Source organism: Macrotis lagotis, chromosome X (genome assembly GCF_037893015.1).
Source record: "Macrotis lagotis isolate mMagLag1 chromosome X, bilby.v1.9.chrom.fasta, whole genome shotgun sequence".
Taxonomy (NCBI): domain Eukaryota; kingdom Metazoa; phylum Chordata; class Mammalia; order Peramelemorphia; family Peramelidae; genus Macrotis; species Macrotis lagotis.
The window spans coordinates 238394940-238415729 of NC_133666.1; the positions used below are offsets into that span (position 1 = coordinate 238394940).

The following is a 20790-nucleotide window of genomic DNA, read 5'->3' on the forward strand; positions in this document are numbered from 1 at the left end:
CCCTATCCAATAAGATTCCTTTCCAGAGTAATAATGTGGATGTTATGTTGATAAAAATTTATTCATTGATAATTATTTCTTACTAGTGTACAGTTAAAGTGACCTCATACTTTATTTTTTGAAACAATTTTATTTTTTTAAAGATTTTATTTATTTTGAGTTTTACCATTTTACCCCCAATCTGACTTCATAATTTAAGTAAAGACTTCCACCATCTAGAATTTCATGTTTATTTTTAGACCTTAAATTGTATGTGAAAGCAAATATCAATATTTCCTTTGCAGCTTTTACTATGAGTAAGCTACTTTTCATTTTAGACATTAATGTTCTGTCTATACAAGCTAACAGTGATATGAATTTTTTTGGGGGGGAGAAGGCAGTGGGACGAAGGGACACTGGAATCTATGATTCCCTCAGAGTAAAGGAGTGAGAGAAACTCCCTCTCCCAAAGCTGATATGCAAAGGTTAGGCAAGTAATGTTTTTAGATAATTGTCTCAGACACACAGATATTAAGCAACTGGTCCAGGGTCACATAGACCTTATATATCCAGACAGTACATAATCAGGGTGACCCAGTATCATTATTTGCCTCTCTAAAGTGGATAATTAGGGTCATTATCCAGGTTATTTAAGTCTGAATAATAACTCAACATGTATTGTGTTCTAAGCACTATAAATTACTTACAAACTAGAGTGAACATTTTTTTTTTTAATTTTTATAGTATCACAGCCATCACCAGTTACAAGGCCCCAACCTTAACCCAGAAATTCCATGATGGCAACTCATGGTTAGGTAGTATGGACACTTATTTAAGAAGAGAAATTTCTCATTTAAAATTTTTCATTCAATTAATACTAAATCATCTTTCTACTATAAATAGGAGCGTGGAAAATTTTTCTAAAATTTTATTTGTTCTAGGATCCTTCTAAACTTTCAGCTTTTGACTTCAAGTAATGCATTTAACATAATTTCCATGACTTTTTGTATTTCACAGGAAAAATATTTATTATAATAATATTTAGTTATCCATGTTTCCCTAACTGCTTTTTTCAGTTACAATTGGACTGATATATTATTTGAAATAACAGTTTTTGAGTTATGCAGCTTTATGTAAATATTGAATCAAATATTTGATTCTTAATAATTTCAAACTATTTCAAGAAACAAAGATTTTTGCAAATCAAAAAATATATAAAGGTGAGATGTTTTTGACTACATTTTGCTATACTGTGAAGAATGAGCAGAAATAAATAAGAGGAAAGAATAAATTCTTAAGACAAGATATTTAAGAATAAATTTTCCTAAATTTATTTCTAATACTAATCAAATGAATGTGAAAGTAAAGAATATTTACTACTTCCCATCTAAGAACTTTATAAAAATTATAAATTTATCTGTCATGGGAAAATTAATTTAGGGGACAATATTTTTTTCATGATTTGAACAGAATACATAGTAAAACTAGCATACAATTCAGTGATTAAGGAAAATAAAATATTCTCTTGCAATTAGCAGATTGGTTGCAAGCTAGTTATTTTAGAATCTACACCTGGAAAAGGAACAGTGAATGGTGGTGGTTGAGAAAAGGCAGAACATTCCATTGCTTTGGGGAGCACTTCGAGGGAACTTGGTAATTTAGGCAACTGGGGAAGGATGGCTCCTATTAGTCTGTGGCTCTCTCCCACTATGGGAACAAAAGAGAGTTTAGCATAATTTCTTTTTGTTATGGCTAACTGTTTCATTCTTAAGTACTTCAAGGATCTGTAATTTTGCAGTTGTGAGTGCTCCCCACGCAGAGACTGTAACATTTCTACAACTTTTAATAGATGATTTACTAGATTCTATGGTTGAAAAAATCATTACCCTGCAACCAACTTCTTCAGTTCCTCTGAATTTGACTTGGCTATTTTGACAGTTAGGCATCAGCCTGTACCATGAAATCTTTGTAGTTTGGTAGGGATCTGTTAAAACCTCCTCTCCAGCCTTCCTAAACTCAGGCCTGTGCACCACCTTGAAATATTAGGTAGAAACTTGAGTGGAAGACTAAGAAACATTATTTTTGCAAATGTAAAACAAAATAGCCAAGAATAATTCAAAATCTTGAGCAGAGAACCAAATTGTTCATTTAATTTAAAACTTCCTTTTTCTGATTAGTCAGACCCTCAATAATACAGGATAAAGGTGCAATATTTGATAATTCTGTCTGGTCATAGAAACAAAGGTTTAGGGGGCAGCTAGGTGGCATAGTGGATAAAGCACCGGCTTTGGAGTCAGGAGTACCTGGGTTCAAATCCGGTCTCAGACACTTAATAATTACCTGGCTGTGTGGCCTTGGGCAAGCCACTTAACCCCATTGCCCTGCAAAAACCTAAAAAAAAAAAAAAAAAAAGAAACAAAGGTTTAAAAAAAAACAAAGTTGGGTTTGTGGGTGTGTATACATCTATATAGTAAAAGGTGAAATTAAAATTTGACAGTTTTCTGAATAATTATATAAAATTCTATTACCCCTGCGATTTACTACCCAGTTGATATTTTTGGCACTTTCCTCCCTGGCCCTTAGTTTCCTGATCTGTCAAATGAGGGTGTTGGACTAGTTGATTTGTGAATGTTCTGCTAACTGCTAAATCAGAGAAGATAGTGAGAGGAACTGGAACTATCACAATAACATTGGCCTAAAAACTTCCTGGAAGAAGAAACTCTTCTCAGTATGTATCTACCTTCTCTGCAGAACACACTCTTAAAGGGTCTCCTAGAATATTGAGAAGTGATTTGCCTAGGGTCACATAGCCAGTATGAATAAGAAGCTACATGGTGTATGGATAAAGAGCTGGTTATGGGGCAAAGGAAGAGCTGAGTTCAAGTCTTCCCTCTAAACCAGAAAATTTTCCCTAAATTACAGTCATTACTGTCATCATTAATAAATATTCAGTAACTCCCATGGATCTGTGATAGAGGTTTCCTGCTAATGATGCAGATTGCAACCTGCTGTTCATGACTGCTCATCTTGTACAACCCTTGACCATGTCTTTACTAATAAAAAAGTTCAGGTGCTTAGTCCTGTCTTTGAGTTTTTGTTACATGTCCAGGACACCAAGTGGACACATTAACTGTGTATCAATCAGTTATACCTTACTCTCACTAGGGGCCCATTTCATTTCTTTTTTGATTATATATTCAGTGACATCCTACATAATGCTTACCATTTTGTAATTCCTGATTTGTAATGCGCACACACACACACACACACACACACACACACACACACACACACACACTTCCATTAATGATAATGCATATTTTAATTCCTCTGCAATATTAAGGGTAAATTTAGAGTTCTCATATTTTTCAGTAAACATCTCAAAGCATATCTCCTATTGATGTGATACTAATGTCCTCAAGAGATTTTATATATAAATGGAAACAATAAATAAAAATATTATAATAAATATCTTAAAGATTGAATCCTTAGAATTTTGGATTTCACAGCAATGTTATATGTTCTTTTTTTTTTCAATAGCCTTTCATGTCACCTCGGTACCCTGGAGGTCCAAGACCACCACTGAGAATACCTAACCAGGTAAGGCCTCTATGAAATATAAATTTGTATTATCATTCAGTAAAAAAAAATAATAATTTTTAGGAAATAATCAAAAAATTATCTGTACTTTTAAAATACTACTTTATTGTGATTCCTAAGCAACTATTTTTTTTCCTTCAATACATAAGTTTTCCTTCTGAAATAGAATTTAAAGCTGCAAAACCTAGTCTTACAGAAATTACCTAGTCCATTTTCTTGATTCTCTAAATAAGGAAACTGATGAGATTGAAAGAGGTTACCCCGAGATTACACAGTTAGTGACAGAGCCATCTGTATGTCTTCTAATCATACTTTCCACCGTACTATTCTGAAAATTGGGGTAATTGTTAAAGGTGAGTATTGCCAGTAAAACCTTGACATAGTGAAGGTTGTTGAAAATCATCATTAACCTAATTTTTGTCATTTATTTTTATGTTACTTACATTTAAGTCCATAGTTCTGATTTCAGATCAGTTATGACCAAGTAATTAACTAAGACTATTTTTATCTCAGTTAATCTACAACTGAGTTGCTGGCCTTCCAAAGAGTCCTCCAACTTCCTGACATAATACTGATATAATGCATATTCTAGGTTCATTCTCCTATTTGGCAGGTCAGGAGCACCTCTCCAGAGATAACCCTCAGATTAGATTATAGCATCTAAAACTGTTGCTCACAAAGCCTCCCATCCAATGGATTCCCTTCCCCCTCCCTAATATAACTAAATCAGTTATCGTCTGCCCAATAACAATTTACCAGTTCACATCGTTTTCAAAGAGATATTTATTGAAAAGATATTGCAAGGACCTAAAAGATCAACAATCCTCTCCTCCCCAAGCTAGGAATCAAACTCATTCCCTGGAAGAGACTCTTCTTTAAAGTGATGGCTACACTTTAGGTGGAACCTCCTGGCCCGTAAATACTTTACTCCCTTTTCAAAGTTCACTTCTGCATTTGTCATGACCAGTAGATAAGATGCTCCCTTGCTGAGCTAGGCTGGGTCAAGCAGATCATTCCTTTAGGCTATTGCAGCCATATTAGACTTTTCTATTAATTATATTTGTTGTACCCCTGATAGCTCTTCCAAGTGAAGAAAAAGAGTAAGGTATCAGTTGGTTGAAACTTATATGCAAACTTTAGTTCTAACACAGAAGCCAACTAAAAGAATTTTTGTCAAATGGTATCCAGGCAGGAAACAGACAGGGACTATATCTCTTTGCTCTCCAAAGTGGAAGAAAGAGGAGAGGGTCTTCTCTATTGCACAGGCAGGAAAGCAGGCTCACCAAGCTTCCACATGCACTGGAACTAGTTAGGAAACATTGACCACACTAAGGACTGAGTCCTCCCCCCAGTACCAAAATATGTAGACTCTGACTTCTTATGGAATTTCATAAGTCTCTGGTTCCAAATGTTTCTTAGTCAAGTATTCCTCAAGCACCTACTATGTGTTTACTGCTATGGGGAAATATAAACAAAGTATAAATTTTGTTCCCTTTGTTTAAGGAGCTCAGAATATGCATCACTAAACCATAAAACACTTAGAAAGCAATCACAGAACTGCACAGTGCAAACAAGTGCAAACAAAAGATGACCTTTTTCCAAATTCTCTTTGTGTCCAAAGGAAACCTGTATGTGTAATAGTATTAACTTAATTCCTTTCTTAGCCTAACTTTTGTATTTTGTTTCCCCTACTAGAATATGAGCTCCTTCCTTCCACCCCTTTTTCTTATTCCCGATCCTCAACTCAGAGCCTGGTATAATAATGGTATAATAATCATTTAATAAATGTTTGTTGATTTCATTAACTCATTTTCCTTTTAATCTCTAATACTGCCCCAAAATTCAAATATAAAAACCCAAACTTCCCTAAATTATTCCTTTATGTTCATCCTCCCACTAATTCTACCAAATTTTAACTCATTTTTATGCTAACTTTGGTTGAAACAATTCTCAAGTCCTTACAGAATTCTAACATAATAGATAGTCTTTTCCTGCTGCAAGAAGTAGAACCAAGAAGTGCTAGCTCCCAGTTCCAGTCCTAGGTCAAGGCTTCTACCAGGAGAAGGGCTAGATCCTTTTCCTCTAATGTGGCAGGCAATGCTAATGGAGCAGCTGGAGCAGCTCTCCACAATTCTGACTCAGTATTCAAAAGCATGGTCTAGAGGAACAGGCCATGGAATGGTAAAGGAAAGTGTGCAGATGCCATGAATCCTGACATATGGAAACCCCATTTTCTCTGTGGGTGAATACATACATTGACATTCAAATCAGCTTATTTATATAAATGCTTTTGTTGTTTCTGTATAAAGAAAAGGACTTTTTCAACTTCTGTTTCTGAATTTTACTGAGAATTTTTCCAACTTCCCATTTTATATTTTACCCTAGTCACATTTGAAATTACATTAAGAGGAACATTCAGAGCACCTAAACCAAGGACAAGGTGACTCTCCCCCCCCCACATGCTTAGAGAGCTCTTCATGATTCTATGCAATGAGATGGTGATGATGATGATGATGATGGTTTAAAGAAGGGGAAAATGCAGGATGGCCCCAAAATCTTAGTGCTGTTGTAACCTTTTAAAGTCTTACTCTCCCAATTGGCAGTTAAACTTTGAAAGAAAATTGCACTAACACTTTTGGGACACACTTCACTTTTGAGGGTTTCCACAGACCCTTTTGTCCCTAACCCTGTTGTTTTGGAAGACTACAAAGGGACTCCACAGGTAAGCTTCTTCTAGGCCTACCTGAAAGAGAGCCTTTATAATACAACTATGTAATCATTTAAAAAACTGCCTTCTAAAATGTTTCCTCTTAACTCAGGAGATAAACTGAAAATAATTTAGTTTTTTTTTATGTTTTTGGCAAGGCAAATGGGGTTAAGTGGCTTGCCCAAGGCCACACAGCTAGGTAATTATTAAGTGTCTGAGACCAGATTTGAACCCAGGTACTCCTGACTCCAAGGCCAGTGCTTTATCCACTATGCCACCTAGCCACCCCATAATTTAGTTTTTTATTAGAGGAATGTCTAATAATTAATTTCCTCTATTTAATAGCTAACAACCCCTTTCTTGTAAATATATGTAAAATAAGTATTTCAATCCCTGTTTAATAGGGCATAGTGTATAGAGTACCTGGAGGAGAGTCAGGAAGACCTGAATTCAAATATGGCCTCAGACATTAAGTCTGTAACTCTGGGCAAGTCACTTAACTATGTGCCTCAGTTTCCTCATTCATATAATGAACTGGAGAAGAAAATGGCATACTAATCCAGTATCTTTACCAAGAAAACTCTTAATGGAGTCATGAAGACACAACTGAAATGAATGAACAAGAACAACCTATGGAATGAGTAGTATTAAATACTGGGCAAAATGGACACAGAGAGGTATTTTACAAATTCTGAGAGTAGTGTGATGCTTTTGTATGGCAGGAATGTTGATGGCTCTTTAGGCCTGGATAGGTTTCACTTCTTCAAGTGAAATATCCTATTGTCAGTACCATTTTGTCTCCATTTGTGTTTGTTTCATATGTATATGACAGACTCTTGTTCCTTATTTTTTCTCTTGAACACTAAAACTTTGCTATTTCAGATTCTGTTTATTATATACTTGTAATATTTTATTTCTGTACTATTAAGAGGAAATTTTTGTTAGGCAAATTAGTAATATAAAATGAATCCTATAGGGGAATATTTGTCCTTCTTAAGGGAGCAAACAATTTTCAAGTACTTTTCATAAGATTGTCTTACAACTAATATAATAATTATGAATGAATCACTTAGTCATTAAAATGGGATTGGTAGAACCTTTGTGGGCAATAATAAGTTGGTATTATTGTACATATATTTGGAATAATAAAAAATTAATAACATTTCTCTTAAATATTCTATAATTCAGTTGTTTTATTTATTTATATTGACCTTTGAATTACTCTAGTTTTATTGTATTGTCAAAAATATTCCTACCAAAGTATGTTAAATACATTACCTAATGACTGTGGCAGGTCACTATGAATTCATAATGTTCATCTTTAAGGTGAGCAAAAACTAGAAAAATTCATCTGTGATTGAGGACATAGTCTTCTGCCTTGGATTTTCTTCAGATTTCCTCCATAGTTTGTGTGTAGATATACAAAAATAGTACTCTTTTATACTGATGTTAGAGGCTATATAAAATAGTATGTTTGGGGAAAGTAAAAAACAAGGAAGTAATAAAATATTTGCAATGAAAAAGAGAAAATTGCAGCAGCCATGGTGATGGTGAAAGAGAGGAATGAAATGAAAGATCTTGGGCAAAGAATAAATGTCAGTATAAAAATGCCAAATTCAGGAGCCATGAGAGAATACCTTGATTTTGTCCCATTGCCAAAAGGCATCCTTGACTCTTTGATAGGTAATTTAACAAGAATGTATAAAGATAATTAGAGTTCTTCCTAACCTGACCCCTTCCAACTTCTCCAGTTGTTTTTTTTTTTTTATATTTGTCCCATTCCACACCTTCTACAATTCAGATACATGGACTCACTTGCAATTCTGGGACCCAACATTTCCTTCTTTAGTGCCTCTCTCCTTTTGCCTGGGATGTTCTGCCCCATTAATTCCACTTTCTGGCCCTGCCTCCTGAAAAACTTTTCCTGATATCACAACTGCTAATGCCTTCCACTCCTGTGTTTGCTTCTGTCTATTCTGTATATATCTTATATGTACTTCATTATTTCCATGTTGTTTCCCCTATTAGAATGTTATGGTCCTTTGAGAACAGTGACTCTTTTTGGTTCTCCCTATCTTCTCCCTTTGTTCTTATATCTCTAGTTCTTAGGAATATGATTGACAAAATAAATACTTGTTAACTTGAGAGACAAGATACAGATAGAAAATGAATTTACAGTTTCATTGGTATGGGAAACTCCTGGGAAACTTCTACCCATGCAGTTCTTAACCTTTCTATAAAAGGCAGCTACTGGAGTTGATGATCAACTTTAGTGGACTTGCTCATTTCATCAGTATAATAATCAGGGAAAATTTTAGGGTATCTGCAATGGAGAATATCATCTATATCGAAAGAAAGAACTGTGGAGTTTAAACAAAGACAAAAGACTATTATCTTCAATTAAAAAAAAAGTTGTCTTATGTATTTATGTATGTATGTATGTAATTTTGCTATCTTTTATATTTTGTTTTTTCCTTGAGGATATGATTTTTCTCTTAACACATTCAATTTTGATTAATGTATAGCATGGAAACAATGTAAACACTGTCAGACTGCCTTCTGTGGGGGATGGGGAGGGAAGTGAGGTAGGAAAAATTGTGAAATTTAAAATCATAAAAAAGATAGGTAGAAACTACTATTGTATATAATTAGAAAACAAATAAAATATTTATACTTAAAAAAGGCAGCTAAGTAGTGCAGTGGACAGACTGCCAGGCCCGAAGTCAAGAAGATTCATCTTCTTAAGTTCAAATCTGGCCCCTGGCACTTTTCTAGCTATGTAACCCTGAGCAAGTCACTTAACCCTATTTGCCTCACTTTCCTCATCTGTAAAATGAGCCAGGAAAGGAAATGACAAGCCAGTTCTGTATCTTTGCCACAAAAACCCCAAATGGAATCATGAACAGTTGGAAATGTCTCAACAACAACAAAAATCTTACCCACAATGTGGAAGGTTGTGTAGAGCACTCAGAGCTCACATGACATAGGTGTCCATGGTCACAAAGCTGGAATTTGTCATTGAGACTTAATCCAGTCTTGCTGACTTTGAGGCTAGATCCCTGCCCTTTGTGCTATGTGGATAGATTTCTTTCCTTTATAGATGGAAAAGCTTGGTTATTTTAAAAAGAAAGAAAGAACTTGTCATTCATTCATTCTGAATAATAAAAATTCTTTAGATTTTAAGTACTTCCTAGAACTGTAACAAATTCTTCTAATTAATTCAAGTCTCTTGTATTTTTCTTCCTACTCTTTCCTTAGTATTTGATAATATGATTTCATATATTGAAATTGAGAGATGTGTATAAAATACAGACAAAATTAAGATTTGACCAGTAGAGGATATTTCTGTTATTGTTGTTGGAAAACTGTGACTCCCAGGATATTCCATGCATCAAAAGGGAAACAAAAAAATGTAGCGATTATATTCTGAATACCCAAAGGAAGGTGTAACTGTTGTTCTATTAACTACCTGGAGGTATTAGAATTCTTTTTCCCCATAAACTCTGTTGACACTTAAGTGAATTGAAATTATACATCATTAATGTAGTCTATTTCACATTGTCCTGGGCTGGCTCTGGAACACCCTTACATTTGCCTGTTGTGTTGTACAACCATCAAGAAATAGCTGTCCAACTCTGGAGGCGATCCCATGTTGTAAGGCTATTATTTATTAATATAAAATGAATCCTTTTTCTACTCATGCATACTCAGTGAAAGGACGTGGCTTTTAGCATTCTAAATGTAAATACTGCTGAGAAATAATAGTTGTAAAAACTGTTCTTTCTTCAGTATTGTACCTTTCCCTCAGATAGAAAAAGTAGGCTTCTGGGCAAAAGAAACCTTGAAAGCACTTTAGTCTCACAAAGAAAATAAACACAATCAGTCAGACTTTCAAATTCCAGAGCAAGTGAGAAACATAAAACTTTAACAAAACATATAGTTGTACTTCATTCACAGTACATGATTTGAATATCTTATTTACAGTTAATAATAATGTCTGTCCTTCATTTTCAAAGAAGACCATGACATCTGGGAAGTGATGTCATGAATTGGATTTGAGTGAGGGGGTGCTGTGCTAAGTCATCAGACTCAATATCTTCCCCAGAGCTATCCAGATCTATGGTCAGATATGAATCAGGACGACTGCAGATAGCCCTGGATGCAAAGCAATCAGGGTTAAGTGACTTGCCCAAGGTCATGTAGCTAGTAAGAATCAAGTGTCTGAGGTCAGATTCATACTCCCATCCTCCTGAATCCAAGGCCAGTGCTCTATCCACTGTGCCATCTAGTAGAGTTAAGATCTATTTAACAGTCATTTCCTTTACTGGTAATCCTTGTATCTTTTTTGTCAACATGTAACCTTAATTTAAAATGTTTAAGGTTGGCATAGTGCAATAAAGATTTCCACAGTATAAGTACAAGTACATTCTGCACTAAGTAAATGAGAGGCAATATATTTCACAGTTGAAAATATAGAGAATCAGCTTTCTAGAAACAGATGGCTTTGGTAAGGGTTTGAATATAAAAGTTAAATATACTAGGCCTGCTTAATGCTTAGATTCATAACTATTTGAGGGTACTTAGGATTTATAAAAATTAGTGGCTAATGATTAGAGGAGGAAGTTTTGTTCCTTTGCCAGTTCAAGATAGCTCCTTCCATCACTGAATTCTCTTTGCTTATTGCTTTTCAGTTTTAACAGTGATATCCTTAGAGTAGTTAAATTATATATATTATTGAAAGATTTAAACACCAAGTATACAATTCATCTATATAAATAGCAATTTATTATAAAGTATGCTTAAATTATTTACATTATGATTATATGTTTAAAATTATTATTTGAAATTCCATGGAATCAGATTTTTTTTTCAATCTATTATTTCCTTATGACTTAAAACTAAGTATTGAATGAAGGACCTTAATAGAATAGGGGGGAAAGTAATAACAAATCAACATGCCTGGAAAATAGTACTTTCTCTTCCCCCACACCAAATAAAATAAAGTCTTTCATCCAATTCTGAAAGCTTTTGCCCTATTTAAATCCTAGTTGCACGAGACATCTGGGTTTCATTTTTGATCCTGTTGCTTCTCCCAGAGCTTCAGCAGACATAAAATATTTCATTAGCCTGAAGCCTTTGTACTACAGTAATGTTCTTTACAGATGTTAGCAAATAAAACATATATGTATATATGCACTGTATGTCTAGTTAGCAACCCCAAAGGAAAATAGGAAATTTATATATATAAAATAGTAGCTTTTTTTCCTCCTCCAAAAATCTCGCTACAGTCTGACTATATATACTGTTGCATATGTATATTTTAATAATCTTTATCCTGATAATCTTATTAAAGAAAAGAATGAAGAAAAGAAAAATAAATACTATGTTAAACCAATTTTTCAATTGGCAGTGATTTGGCTAAATTTGGCACCAAGTTTGGCAGTGATTAAATCAAATTTGTGTAAAGGATATAATATTTTAAAGCATTATAGTAGCCTTTGGGGGTGAGATTGTTTTATTCTTTGGTCTTGCTTCCTCAGTATCTAGGAGAATACTTTAGCATATAACAGACACTTAAAAAGTTGTTGCTGACTTACTGATAATTGCTATCAAGAAATATTTATTGAAAAAAAGATAGTAGAATGGGAGAAGTGCCACAGGACTGTCCTGGGACTGGTCATGCTCAATTAGACAAAGGGGGCCTCCATCCAATGTCCTCTCCAGAGATTGTGGGCCTCCAGAATCAGCACCACCATTGACCCAATAATAAAGCAAATAAAAGAAAAAAAGGAGTACTGTGAAATACAAAATCTGCTGCTCTTCTTCCTGGTCTAGAAAGTGACAGTTACAGATTGCTTTGCTAGATTTGGTAAAAGGAAGAAAAATTTCATCAGAGAAGGACTGAGTGGTCTCTAGAAAACACTGAAGAAAACCTTGGTATAATGTCACTAGATCTTTTGATGTCAGTCCTGATGATGCTCTTATCTGGCATGGACCCCAAAACATGGCAGGAGCAAGAGATTTCTTCATTTCTTCATCAAGTCTTTGTAGAAGGCTTGGTAGAGATTGACTCCTTTAATGTAGATAGTCCACCTGGCACTTCAAATGAAAATTCATCCATAATATAGTATTTTAGTGCAACACACATAGAAAGAGCAGAAATAATCATAGTCCCTCAGGAAGTATCACAGTAGGATGTTAGAAAAAAATCAACCTTTGTCATAAAGTCTGGAGACAGTTAATAGGTCAGTTTAAAGTTAGATGCGGGGGGAGGATCAAGCCAAAAAGGTACATGGTGACCACATTATTGAGGATATGTGTGTTAGTGAGTGCATGCATACTTGTATGTTTAAATTTAAGCTATCCAGAGATCGTAACTGTAAGGCAGAGATTTTTGTACTACAATCAGAGTCAGACTCTTATGGAAAGGGAAAATATTAATAACTGGATTTGATTACAGACTGTGCTTCAAATCAGATAATGCTGACTCTTCTCAAGTCACTAACTAACCAAGCTATCCATGATCTGACCTTTCCCAAACAAGCTCCAGTTAGATTTGCTGAGAATAACAAATATTAAAATTGGGAGAGGGGACTGTGAGGTTGAAACTCCCCCCATTTTAGCTCTGCTAACTTATGAGGTAAACTATTTGATTGACTCAAACAATCAGAACCAGTGTGACCAAGACCTAAATACCTCCTTGAATCAAGTCTCTGAGAAAGACTAAGCAATCTATATAAAATAAGTTGTCTCAGAATTGAGGGAGAGATTCTGAACATCTGGATTTAATAGACTGAAGCAAGCCAGCATTCCCAATATGTGTATAAGGAGCAAAAGGAGGACTAAGAAAAGGAAGGTATGGAGGAAAATCATTGGTTATATAGGCATTTTAGAGTAGAGCCACCTAAGCTGAAGGGCATTCCAAGAAAAGGACAATTCTTTCCCCAAGTTACCCTTCCAGTGCCTATCTGTCCTCAGATATTATAATATCTTTTTATTATAAAACATTAACAATAAAGTGAATTTTGTTTCGACTACAAAAAAATTAGGAGTAAACTAGAGATGAATATAAATATAAAGTTATACAGATAGCCAATCTCTTCCTAGGTCTTAGGAATTTTCAACTAGGTGTTGAACATAAACCCCAAAAATGGGGTGGGGGGAGCAGACGGTAGGGGTCACCATATTTACTCTTGAGCATAATCTAATTTTACAGTGTCACACTTGAATGCAATGTGAAAGATCATGAACTTATTTTAGTAAGTTATGAATAAAAACTTGTGTTGCTTTATGATAAAACAAAGAATGAACATTTGGAGCAAAGAGTTTACATTAAATCTTCTATGAAGTTAAATCTGCCAATGAGATACCAAAATAAAAAGTTTTAACTCGCAAAATGCTTTTTTTTTTTAAAGTAGACCATAGCGGGCAGCCAGGTGGAGCAGTGGATAGAGCACCAGCCCTGAAGTCAAGAGGACCTAAGTTCAAATCTGGCCTCAGAAACTTAATAATTACCTAGCTGTGTGACCTTGGGCAAGCCACTTAACCCCATTGCCTTGTAAAAACTTTTTTTAAAAAAGTAGAGTATAGATCTATAACAATGAATAAAGAAATTGTATCCATTGATCCATGAACATAAGGAAAATGTTATGAAGATCAAAATTTTGGTGAAGGCAAGTGGTATGTCAAAACAGCTCATGGAGAGCATTGACAGCTATCTCTGGAATCTTGTCCATCCTTTCTAAGGGAGGCTGTGATTCCTGCCTTGAGGGGAGCAAGAGAAAAAAACCATAAAGATGAGTGGTCAGTTCTCCATGAAGATAAGGGTACTAAGGGTACTAGAATTATATCTGTCTGCCCTTTCCCACCCACCTGTAAAATATTGCTGATATAGGACTTGATTGGATCAGAACCAAAAATATCACTAGTTTCCCAAGTAACCCTCTCTTAAAGAGAGAAATGTATCCTAAGCTTCCTTTTCCTCTCTTGTCCCCTTAATTCCAAAATCTGGTTTCATAAAAGATCCAAGAAGATAGAAAACAAAAATAAGACAATTTTTATAAATTAGCTAATAACAGAAAATACATAAGATTAAATTTGCTCTCCTATTGTGGAAGCAAGATCTCAGTTCAAACCAAGAGAGAATTCCTAAAAATATCTCAGGAGGCGAGCCAAAAAGCAAGAGCATATTGAGGAATGGACATCCCTATTTAGTTTTTTCTCTTTCTCCTACCTGGAGATATTCCTGAATAGGATCTGGAATCAAATGTCTTTTTTGAATAAGGACTCAGGAACATCCCTCCTCTCCAAAACCTTTGGACAAACACTGCCCCCTTAAGGCTGTCAGACAGCATCACATCAACATTATCTCCATTTAGGAAATTCTCAAGTAAAATTGGAGAACAGGTCACAATGCAATTTTTGAAAGACTCAATATGAACAAAAGGAGTGAACAGAGTTCACCATGATAGTTTTCCAGATTTCATTGAAACAAAATTTTAATTTTTAACTATTTCAAAATATCATATCTGCTTCCACCAGAAGAATGAACTTTTTCCTCTACTGGGTTACATTTTAAAGAACATTGTAGTTTTTGATGGCAGCTTCAGAAGAGAAATCCCAAAAATATTTTAAACTCTGTGACATTTTAAAATACATATTTAGTCTCTCAAAGGGACAAAACTCATTTATAGCCATAAGTTTTAGCATATTTATTTACTACAAAAGTAGCAAAATTATAAATTATTTAATAAGGAAGACTTTTTAACTAGGATAATCTTTGCAACTAAAAAAGTTCTTTAAAGAAATAACTATTTAACTGAAGGGATATTCAATGTTCATGACTAGAGAGGGAAGGGAGTAGGTATTAAGTACCTCAAACCCTGCAAATTGGCAAAGATGACAAAAAAAGGAAATAGTCAATTTTAGAGGTTTTGTGTGGGGAAACAAGCACACTAATAACACATTTGGTAGAACGATGAATTAATTTGACTATTTTGAAACTCAGACTCGAGTTTTGCTAAGAAAATGGCTGAAACATTCACACCATCTTACCCAGAGATTCCATTTCTAGACAGACACACTTGTCAAAAAATAGAATAAGCAGAAATACCCAATAGACCCCAAAATATTTATAGCACCACTTTGTGTGGAAGCAAAGAATTGGAAGAAGTTCATCAACTGGGACTTTCTAAGCAAATAAGAATGCAACAGAATATTACTGTACCCTAAGAAATGATGAATATGAAGAAAGTATGAAGGGATGGAAAGAATTCTACAAACCAATACAGAATGAAGTTAGCAAACCCAGGAAAAGTTTACAAGATAACTAGGATAATGTAAATAGAAACAACAACAGAAATCAAGTCTGAAGACCAAATTTGATGAACAAGTTTGACTGAAAGCCAAATTTGGTGAATAAATTTGGCACAAAGAAAGGAAAGGTGAAAGCATCAACTTATTTTCTTTGTAGAGTTGTAGGACTGTGGAGATGAATAGAACATGTATGTTTGATTTGAATGATATACTAGTTAGTTTGCCAGTCTGCTTCTTTCTTATATATTCTTTGTTAAAAGAGATACTAATTAATAAATATTTCTTATACACATATAAGTAGGCTAGGCACTGTGTTAAGCCTAGGGGATTCAAAAAGAGGCAGAAGATTGTCCCAGCTTTCAAAGAGTTCACAGTCTAATGGGGGAAGACTGCAGGCAAACAAATATGTCCAAACAAGCTATGTATGGGATAAATAACAATGGGGAGGCTCTAGAATTAAGAGGGGTTGGGAAAGGCTTCCTGTAGAACTTGAGATTTTAGTTAGAAGTTGAAGGAAAATAAGATGGTCAATAGAGCACAGAGGGAAGAGTGTTCCAGGGATGAGGGACAGCCAGAGAGAATGCTAAATCAAGAGATGGAGGGTCTTGTTTATGGAACACCAAGAAAAAAGAGCCCCTGGATGGAAGAGCACATGCAGGACTTAAGTGTCAGTAAATGGGAAAGGTAGGAGGGGGCTAGGTTATGAAGGGCTTTGAATGCTAAACAGAGCATTTAAAAACAGAAGTGAGGAGAGAAAAACTGAAGTACTGAACTCATTGAGGAAACTATGGAAGTGATCTCTATAAACAACAGCGACCAGAATTTTGATTAGGTCATAGATATGAATTGCATAAACCTCAAAGGAAAAGATGTTAACAGGTCAGGAGAGAACCTAGAAGTAGCAATGAGGAGCAGGGAGCATTACTGCTTCCTCTGGGTAAGGAGGAGAAGTTGTATTGGAAAATGAAAGTGATATAAAAATAAAAAATATCAATAGGAAAAATTTTAAAGATAAGTTTGACCTGAGCTGATCCAACCTAAAGCATTTGAGATGATTTTGAGGGATAATATGCACTACACAGAACCAGATTTTTCTCCGTGTAGATAGTTGCACAGAGTTCATAGTTTTTTAGGGCATATGCCAGCTATAGTGCTGTCTTGATTATTGTCTAAGTATGTTTTAGCCATCCAGTTAATACTCATTAAAGTACCTGTTGTATGCAAAGTGCTGAACTAGAAGTGATAGAGAATACTAAGGAAAGTTTTTAAAGAGGTATAATGCTGATACCAAATAGACTTTACCTAATTCTGTTCAATTATTGTACTTTGAGTCTTTTCTTTCCATACAGTTTTCTCAAATTCAATATTACAGTTTATTTAATGTGTTGCCATGGTCAAAGAATTCACCAAGTTGCCAACAGACTTGGCCTGGTGAGCCACCCCTATATGTAGTATGGCTTTCAGGAAACAGAATCTTATTGATAAGATTGTATTTGAAGCTTTTTCAACCTAGAGAATTTGTACCCCGTTAAACAGTCTTCATGGATCCAGAGTCTCCTCTAGATCACAGTAAAGCATTTGCATAGAATTTGTGTTTAAAAGGTTATTTTTTAAGAAACATTCTTCTAAAGTGAGTGATTTCTTCAGCTCTTTAAACCCAAAGAATCTTTGATTCACTCTCATTCTCTTCAGAATAGGGTCATGAAATCCATTTTCTTTTGATCAGTAATTGACAATGAATGGTCTGTTGTGCATTTGAGGATTTTTCTCATAAATTGACATGATTGGCAAGGACTCTTTAAGAAATTCTAAAATTAATTTGAGTATTAAATATGATATAAATTATTGAGTGCTGTCATCATGTTTTGTTTCTCTTTAAATATATTAGGCACTTGGAGGTGTCCCAGGAAGTCAGCCATTACTGCCTAGTGGAATGGACCCAACTCGACAACAAGGTCAGTTCTTTAAAATGTGTGTCCATAAAATTAATGCTCAAAATCTCCATGGAAATACTTTATTTTCTCAAATAAATTTCCTTTCTTTAAGTTTCACCATCTATTGCCATTGCACTTGTGCATATAATTTACTCAACTGTAGCATACTAAAAACCTATCAGGAAATCTGGGTTCTATTTCCAAGTATGTCACTAACTTTAAATATTTGGAAAGGCCACTTCACCTCTCTAGGTCTTGGTTATCTTACTTGGGGCAGTTGGACTAGAAGATTCTTCCATTTCTGACATTGTGTAATGTATATATTATGATTTGCATTTATGGAGTCAGGATAGTAAAAGACGTGGGGTGGGGTGGCTAGGTGGCAGAATGGTTAGAGCTCCAGGCTTGGCGCTAGGAAGACTCATCTTCCTGAGTTCAAATCTGGCCTCAGACACTCCCTGGCTTAACCCTGTTTGCTTCACTTTCCTCATCTGTAAACTGAGCTAGAGAAGGAAGTGATATACCATTCCAATATATTTGCCAAGAAAAACCCACATGGGGTCATAAAGAGTAAAATGAAAAGGTCACTGGAGGAGTCATCAAGAGATTTAGGTTCTGAGTCCTTGCTCAGTCAGTGATTAATCATGTGACTTTGGGCAAGTCACAATTTCTCTCAAACATAATTTCTTTCTCAGATGGGAACAATATTTAGCTGTGCCTATTTCTCAGGACTGTTGAGGAGGTTCAATAGAGAATGTATGTGAAATTTTGAAAATTCTAATTAACATAGATTAGAAAGTATTTTATTATCAATATAGATGTGAATAGAAATAAATAAAGTAATAAATATCCTTGGAATATAGGAATAACTTGAGTATTGAGTTAAAGATAATTCAGTAGCTCATTTGGATAATGGCTTCAACCTCTTAACCCGCCACTCTTTTTTATCATTAATGTAAACAAGTAGAAATTGAATAGTTTTACTTTTTCTTGCTTGCTTATTTCGGATCATTTCTGTTAGAGAAGTTGGTAAACAATGAAATGACCATATAATGAACTAGAATAATTTACAGTACTAGATTAAACACATACACAGGCACGCATATACACATACACACACAAATTAATACTTGAGGGTTGTCTTTATTAACTAACATTTATGTAGAGCTTTGCGAAATACTTCCTCTACATTATCTTTTAATCTTCATTTCTCAATATGATAGATACCTATATTATTCTCATTTTGCAGCATAGGAAGCTGAAGTCCAGAATTAATTCACTTAGCCTAGTCACCCAGTTTGTTGACTTGATTTGAATCTGACTGTCTACTTAAATCCAAGGGATGCTTTCAAGCAGAAACAGTAACTCAACGTTAGGGTTTTCTCTAGATGCGGTTATTCTAAGAGAGTAGCAAATCCCAGTTAGTGATAGGGAATGCAGGAAAAGATGCAAAGTAATTTCAGAACAAGGGCCAACTCTTATTAAACACCTACAATTTTAAATCAAATGCCTGAAATGTCATCATCTTATATAAGTTATAGAAACTGTTGACCCTTGCTTGGCATTCATGAACATTGAAATCTTACATTTTCATGTCTTTTTTTTCAGGACATCCAAATATGGGTGGACCAATGCAGAGAATGACCCCTCCAAGAGGAATGGTTCCCTTAGGGCCACAGGTATTTGACATGGATGTTTGTGTGTGTGACAGATTGACATGGATAAACCAAAAACAGGACCAAGAGCCTTTTTTATGATGCAGGGGCTATAGAATAGGACTACTATTGATGTTATATCACAAAATACTTCTTTTTTCCTGCCTAAGTAACAACTTTGTTTTAACTTTATATGCTAAAATACAAAAATAGTTTCAGTGATAATATAAAAAATATCTAAATAGTAGCATCAACTGATTTTTAAAAGAACCTACAAATGTTTACATATATATTATGAATTTTCTAAATGATTTCCATCCCAATACTAGTCTTTAAATCATAATAACATTGTATATATTTCCAAAACAGGATTCATACATAATACTTGTTTCGTACCAGCTAACCATATATTATCTGGCTTTTAACATGGCAACTACCTGAGAACATTATGTTATATGTGATATAACATGATTTTATCTGTGTAACAAATTATGTCTTAACAGCTTTCTACTTTATTTATATAATGCTGTTTCCTCTTTAGAGGAAATGTTTTTAGAAATATAATTTGGTCATTAGGTGATAGCAATACCTTTCTATTAGATGTACTGGAAAAAAAAAGGTTGGGACAACCTAAATAAAAATCAAGGTGTTGATAGTGTTAAATAGCAAAACATTTTAAAAATCATGTAAGTTTTCTATTCACAATTTTCTAGTGTACACCAGAGGGCCATTAAGAAGTCAACTTTGAAATAGGTTCTCATACAAATCTACTACTATTCAATGCATATCAGCTATACTCAACCAGAAGCAAGAGATTATCTATTAGAATTGAGTTTTCTCTACCTATCAGTGGCATTTTTATCACTTTGTCCCAGGAGGTCAAGTTTGTTTTAGATAGTTTCCTTATATTTTTTTCTTACATTTGCCAATAAAATGCCTGAAGTAGAAATTAATTTCTAAAGAGTGAATTAGAATAATAGAGATAAGAGTTACATAAGCCTGTTGAAGAAGGTTCTCACATGGGTAACAGCAAGTCAGTGAGTTTCTTTCCTGTCATCTATATGAAAGCAACTAATAGTTTTGTTCTTTTAGAATGTATTTGATGGCACTTTGGACACATAAAAGGAACATTGGGCTGGTTTGGTATTTTTCAAGTATCTAAATAGGATTTCAAATTAATGTGATTCTCATGACTTATTTGAATGACTGACCTGATCATAAACTCAATGTATAGAAACCCTTTCGCTTTTCCACCTTTGCTCCTTTGTGAGTTCATGTCAATTCATTCTTTGTACTTATATCTGATCTGGGATCTGTGACATAATAAGCACTTAAGTGTTTACTGATTGATAATATGAGAAATAAATAAATTATATAAAAGATGACTTTATCATATCATATGGGTTTCATAAAGCTAAACTTCTTTGTTTTTAAGCTAACCTTTACAGAGTACTTTCATGAAGCAAAATCTTATACAAATTCAAGTTCCAAACCATTATCTGAAGCAAGCCAGTTTTCATGGTAATTAGGCCTAATCAATTGATAGACAGTTATTTATTAAGTGATTATACTATGCTCAGACATATTATTAAGTGCTAGG

At 34.4% G+C, this 20790-nt stretch overlaps 1 protein-coding gene across 4 annotated transcripts in view; it reads left to right on the forward strand.

The window, feature by feature from the left end:
• Positions 1-20790, forward strand: part of SSBP2 (single stranded DNA binding protein 2) — a 404380-nt gene that overhangs the window by 330296 nt on the left and 53294 nt on the right. For all 4 annotated transcript variants that reach the window (XM_074204890.1, XM_074204891.1, XM_074204893.1 and 1 more), the window contains 3 exons: positions 3520-3579; positions 17490-17556; positions 19144-19214. In XM_074204890.1, coding sequence (XP_074060991.1) covers positions 3520-3579; positions 17490-17556; positions 19144-19214 — 198 coding nt within the window. The remainder of the gene's footprint in view (positions 1-3519; positions 3580-17489; positions 17557-19143; positions 19215-20790) is intronic.